Source organism: Anastrepha ludens, chromosome 4 (genome assembly GCF_028408465.1).
Source record: "Anastrepha ludens isolate Willacy chromosome 4, idAnaLude1.1, whole genome shotgun sequence".
Classification (NCBI taxonomy): domain Eukaryota; kingdom Metazoa; phylum Arthropoda; class Insecta; order Diptera; family Tephritidae; genus Anastrepha; species Anastrepha ludens.
The window spans coordinates 83,694,938-83,701,806 of NC_071500.1; the positions used below are offsets into that span (position 1 = coordinate 83,694,938).

At 35.0% G+C, this 6,869-nt stretch overlaps 1 protein-coding gene across 1 annotated transcript; it reads right to left on the reverse strand.

The window, feature by feature from the left end:
* Positions 1–5,434: 5,434 nt before the first annotated feature.
* On the reverse strand, positions 5,435–6,355 carry LOC128861899 (piggyBac transposable element-derived protein 4-like). Its single transcript, XM_054100276.1, has one exon. The coding sequence runs from the start codon at positions 6,353–6,355 to the stop codon at positions 5,435–5,437; it is 921 nt and encodes a 306-aa protein (XP_053956251.1).
* Between the last annotated feature and the right edge of the window lie 514 nt (positions 6,356–6,869).

Here is a 6,869-nt window from a genome sequence, read left to right on the forward strand (position 1 = left end):
AATTTTTTTTATCATTTCGCGTTTCTTTCCTTTTTCATTCGATTCCAACATTTGTTCATAGCCGAAAACATTGTTTGCAAACGCATTCATTTCCATATAGAATTGGTCAAAGAAAGCATTGCTCAATTGAATTGAAACATTATTTTCATAAATACTTAGGACCTTAACTAATGCACCTTGGTACATACCTAACGCAGATATTCATCGCGACCTTGACATCGATACTATTGATGAAACAATAGAAAGCGCTAGCAGAAGACACATAAATAGACTATTAACGCATACAAATCCTATGATGAGAAGACTACCAAATAAAGAAAAATCTACCCAAAGTCGGCTTAACCGTCAAACACCAACAGATCTTGCGAAATCCTTGTAATCAATTGTCAACTAATCGTATATGTCATTGTTTGTTAACCACTTGTTTTTAAATAATATGTATATATTTCTTCTAAATGAGCTTGGGGGCATTGGCCCTTCAATATCACTCTCATTCCATCTTTTTGTAAATCAAATTACTTATTGTCTAACGACAGGTGTAATATTTTATGGAAGAAATAAAAAAAAAAAAAAAACTTTTCATTCGAATCATTTGAAATTTCTGTATACAATAACGAAAAATTCAAAAAAAGTTGTACACATAAAATGAATATCGATTCGAAACTTACTTTAATCTAAGAATCGAGCAAGTTTTGTTTTGTACAATATTTTGATTTTTTCTTTTTTTTATATGAAGAAAATATTTACAAGACATTTTTTTTTGCTAAAAACCTTCCGCTAGTGGATCCCTATAATATGAAAAAAGAACGAATAAAATTGGCCTCGTATCGGCCCAAAAAAATGCGTACAAACGAACATCATTTCATTTTTATATAATATATATAGATTTAAAACATTTCATAATCTGAAAATTCAGGTAGATTTTTTAAAATTGAGAAAAAAGCTATTTTTCTTTTAGTAAATTTTTACTAGAAACAAAATAACAGTTTCCCTAATTCCAGCAAATTTTACTCTGAAATGAGTAATATTTTTTTTTCTTTTAGCAAAATATTATCTATTTCAGACATAAAATTTATTACAAATATAAAAACAAATTCCTTAAATCGGGAAAGTTTTTCTCGAAAGCATGTAAACATTTTTTCTTCATTTTGAGAAAATATCAGATACTGAAAAGAGGATGCCCTTTCATAGGCGCCAAATCATTCCCATATTTCCTCATTTCAATAGTCGTTTTAACTTGAACCGAAAAAGTTTTTTTTTGAGTGTACCCACAAAATAGAATTTCATAATTTCTTTAAATTATCTTTAACAAATAATCGTAATATTTATTTTTACTCGACTAAGCAAATCTCATTTTGCTCATAGCGCTTTCCGCGCTGAAAGTTGAATATTTGGAAGACATATTCCAACAAATAAACAAAGAAATAATTCAACATACTCTCTTAAAAACATTTAATGCATATTTTCCAGTTAAGTCTCAATCCACAAACTTCTTTCTGCCTCAGTCATTTTAGAGAATTATTAACTCTCTTTTGTGAGTACTAATACTTGATTCCAGTTAACAGTTGAGCTCAGAAATACCGGCAATGATATTCGTAGTGTTAGAATTGTTTTTTCCTGAGAAACTGGGTAGCCAGCCCCTTTACGATATGCTCGAATCAAGTAAGTAAAGAGTCTTTCAAAAGTGACGCCTAGATGTCATTAGTAAATAATTCTAAGACGGTAACTTGTTTATGTCATCTGTGATATTTTTCAAGTAGACATATCTACTACTGTGGGCAAAAAGTAAGGTGAATTTATTTGTCAAAAGAGCACGTCAAAGTCGTTCAAAAATAAAGGTCATGATGACAGTTTTTTTCGATTTTCGTGGTGTGGTGCACTATGAATTCCTTCCACCTGGCCAAACTGTTAATAAGGAATATTATTTGAGCGTTATGCGTCGTTTACGTGATGCAATTCGTCTAAAAGACCAGAACTATGGGCCCACAACTCTTGGTTTTTGCATCACGATAATGCACCGTCTCACACTGCACTCGTTCTTCGTGACCATTTCGCCAAAAATTGCACGCATATCGTTCCGCAACCACCGTATTCGCCTGATTTGGCTCCGTGGGCTTCTGGCTATTCCCAAAACTCAAGAGACCACTCCGTGGAACACGTTTCGAGTCGATTAAGGAGATAAAAGCTGAATCGAAGAAGATGCTGATGGCTATACCGGAAATGGACTATTTGGCATGTTTCGGGGATTGGAAAAATCGTTGGCATAAGTGTATTTCATCGAGAGGGATTATTTTGAAGGGGATGAAATTGATTTACAAGAATAAATAAAGATTTTTCATTTTACAACCAAATTCACCTTACTTTTTGCCGACGTGCTGACTGGACATTGGTGGACATTTAAATGATTTTATTTTTCACATATAACTCATAACAGCTGTTTTTTGAATAGAAATAATGAAAGCTGAAAGAATCTCTTTACATTGAGTTTACATTACATACAAATAATTTTTACAATTTTACTATTTTAAAACAGCATTTAGGCGCGTCTTTTGAGATACCTTTGATATCTCTTACGCAGAATGACGCAACGTAGCTTCCATGGTCGGATTACTAATGACGATAGCAATAGATTTCTTTATTTATCATTCTTTTAAAGAGCAAGATTCAATTCCTTCTAGTAAAGGGTTTTTCAATAAGGGCGGGTAGATGTTGAAATGGAATAAAACAAGCTGTGTGTGAGTTATTGACAAAATTATTTTTTTATTTGAAAGGCGCATATATGCCATTAAGTGTGGAATATGACATCATTCAAATGACCGCCTCGGCTTCTTACGGTGGAACGGATCCGAGTGGGCCAATTTCCAATGACTCTCCCGCAGAGATCCAGCTGAATTTGAGCAATGGCCTGTGTTATGTTCACCTTTAGAGCATCTGTCGATTGTAGATTATTTGCATAGACCTGAGACTTCAAGAAACCCCACAGGAAAAGTCTAGCAGGGTCAAATCGCGTGACCTTGGTGGCCAATTCACATCACCCCTGCGAGAGATAGCCTTACCCTCAAATCGTTCATGCAGAATGTCAATCGTGGCGTTTGCTGTGTGGCACGTAGCGCCGACCTGCTGGAACCACATGTCGTCTAGGTCCATATGGTTCAATATGAGCCATAAGAAATTGGAAGGGCTACCACGTCTACCGAAAAATGGGCGCAACGTTTGCGTTAATGAACACTCATTTTGATAATAAAGTTTTATCATTTGAACGTGCTGTTCAATCGTGTAACTTGCCATGATGATTTGTCATAAACAACTGAATAATAAAGAAAAGATTTGACAGATGTCACCAAAATAAAATGGCTGCCACAGGGCGCCAAAATCGACCCACGCCAATTGGAAAACCCTTTATTATAAAACAAGCGTCTCTGTCAAATACCTTCCTCCCGTCAGCAGCCAAACGACAGACGCTAGAGTACTTCGCTTCGGATTTCATTTCTATTTTCAACCGTGGATATACAGGATTTTCCAACAAGAACAAGTCGAAATAGAATAAAAGCGGCGTGTGAGGTATTAAAGAAATACATTTTTTTTTTTTCATGAACCTACATATGCCTTTATGTATGGAATATGACAACATTCAAATGTCCCCCCCGGGTTCACACAACAGCACGAATCCGAGAGCTCCTTTTATGGAGCTTACATTTACTATAAAAACGAAAAACTGTAAAATATTACATCTCTAACTCTTTATAAAAAAAAAATTTAAAAAAAAACATTAAAAAAAATAAGTAAAATAAAAATAAATCTAACTTTCGTCTTCTTAATGGAGCTGTGTGCACTACATGTTTAATTAACTCTGAAAATCACTTTCCAGATTGAAGGCTTTTGGAGCTTTTTTGTGTTTATACTGAATCTTTCGCACTCTTCCTATTTGTTTTTTTTGTTTATTACTTTGTTTTTGAAATCGTATGGAGAATCCTTCATACTAGTACGTCGTTTTTTTAACTGGGTAAGCAGTTGTACAGTAAAATACCTTTCACCCTATTGATCGGTTCAGAAGCAAGTAAAAAATCGATGGAGAAAAATGTATGGAATTTTTTTCATTAGTGAGAGTGAGTATTTAAATATAACTCGTAAAGTTATGGGCATCTCACTACGAAATTTGCTGTTATTGGTAAATATGGTCTAAGCAACTCATACACATCATCCAGTGGCTACTCCACTACTCTCTTCCAGGTTTCTCTAAAATTTGCTAGCCCTTCGTTAGGCACGTGGATTTTTGTAACGTGGTTAGGCACGTGGTCTACAATCGTAGACCATTTTAATATTATGACTAAAAGTGTTATTCATTTGTGTTTCTTAATAATACTTCATAAGTATATTCTGTGATTTAATGTGAGGAATATAAACTAATATTTTCACTAAAATATTTGTGTATCTTCTGTAAATTCAATAAAAACATGAATGTATGTGTCTTTTAACATTTATTGCAATTCATAAAAGTTTTTTCTTATAACTAATGGACGATTTACAAAAGAGTTTTTATTATTCGTAAAACTTAAATAAAATAAAAATATGTAAAATTCACTTCTTTAAATAAAAAAATAAAAGTTCAGTACAAAACTTATATGTTGTGGTTTCTGAAAACTGCTTATATTTCCTCACTGAGACATTCCATGCAGCTTTCCCTCATATGATTTTTGCAAGAAAATCTGCCGCATTTAGTACACGACTTTCGGGATGATTTGTTCATATTGCGAGGGCAAATATGACAACGTCCGACATAGTTACTTGGTGATTGAGAGGGTTGTGGTGCAATGCTTGGGATGCCAAGAAGGTTGTGGGCTCGCTGCCTCATTTCCCTGGGTAGTCGAGGATTCTTTGATCTAACTTCAATTTGTGGTCGAATGAGCTCCCAAGCGCATTTTTCAAGAAAATCACTCCGTTTTATATTATTTTGGAGATTATTTGCTTTATATACACAAGGAGCGTTTATACCAGAGATATTTAGTACATTGTAAAATATTACCATTGGCCAACGACACGTATTCCTTGCAACATTATATTTCTGATATAATTGGTCCACACGATCTACACCAATTTTTGTGTGATTATAATCGGTTATCATAATTGGTTTTTTTTCATCATTTGTTTGCTCATCTATTGCGTTATCATGGTGCATAGATGATATCAGGATCACTGACCGGTTTTTTTTCGGGCAGTACGACACTAGTGTACAATTTTCTTGGAAACCAAAAATACTTGACTTTTCTTTACGATTCTTCCTGGGAAGGAATTCTTTGGGAACTTCGCGTTTATTTTTTCTCACATTAGTTCCTGCGACTGGCTCTACCAATCGAAGAGTTATCTCTTCCGCACTATTGCTAAATTTGTATGGTCCGTCCGGCTGAGTTCCCACATAAGTTTCCAAATTAAAAGTTTAAGACGTTTTTGCATCCACCATCGCGAAAGTTTTAATGCCAAACTTGGCCGGCTTACTAGGAATGTATTGTTTAAACGCGCAACGTCCTCTAAATGCTAATAGTTGTTCATCCACAGTAAGAAACTCACTACCAATACAATTATTTTGAAAGTTGACCAGGAATACTTCAAAAAGTTCTCTTATAGCCGCCAATTTATCAATTGCTCTTCTCTGCTGTCTTGTATTGATGTCATCAAATCGCAGGCATCTTAACAGAAATCGAAACCGTTTCTCGCTCATCGCTAGGTAGCACGATTCAACCCCGTTTCCTTGGGAATTGTCCCAAATTTTATGAAGATTTTTTCTCGAGCTTCTAAGAGCGCCAATCAAAAACAAAATGCCAATGAAAGCGCGAATTTCGGTGTCATCGGTTTCTCTTGCATCTTGATTCATTCTATCTTCTTGAAAGTTAACGCGTACTTTTTGAATATACAATTTGGTGGAAACGATTATTATTCTTATAACCGAATCATTCACAAATAAATTTAGGCACTCAATTTCTGTTTCAACATTGCGCGAATTACCGTTTGTACCCGGCAAAAGTTTGATTATATTGTGCGAACGAATACGAACTTGCAAATTGGGTCTGGTTTTCTTCCGTTTAGTGATATTGTCGTTTCCTAAATAGAAATTTTGGGGATGAGATTCACCAGAATCGTCTGAAAGAATTTCATCATCACTTGATCCTTCTAGTTCCGATTCGGTCTCATGGTCACTCTCTTCAGCAGCATTCACATTGATATCCGTATCCTCGTCAACCTCCGTCTCGTTTTCTTCATCCATAGCACTTTCTTCACTACTTGATAGTTCGGAGAGCCATCTTTCCCATACTTCAGGAGTTTTGCTGCTTTCCAATTGTCTTTTTTTGGAATCAGACATAATATTATCTGAAACTAATTAAATTAGCACACTTTTGTAAAAAAAATATAAGCAAAACTTACCTGAGCTTAATGCAAATATTTAATATATCAAGTAATATTGCCGCAAGAAAAAGTAACGTCGTTAGTCACGTCTACATATGTAGACCAGCACTGTTCAGACCTTGATCAAATTTACAACTGCACGTCAAACCCGCACTGAATGCACTAATTGGATAAAGAGATTAATTATAAACAGCTATTAAAAAGCTTAGGTAATTTAAGAGACAAATTTAAGGAGTTGCACGACTTTGAAAAGAAGTGGTCTACGATTGTAGACCACGTGCCTAATGAAGGGTTAGCGACCGCCAGTTTCTCACTCCAATTGTTTTTAGATCACCTTCAACGTAGTCTAATCATCTTTTGCGCGATCTTCCCCCTTTTTCTCTCCGCTATCAGCGTATAGTCCTAAATGGATTTTTGGGCGTGAGTGCTTTCCATTCTTATGACGGTCTAGGCAACTATTAAAGCAAACA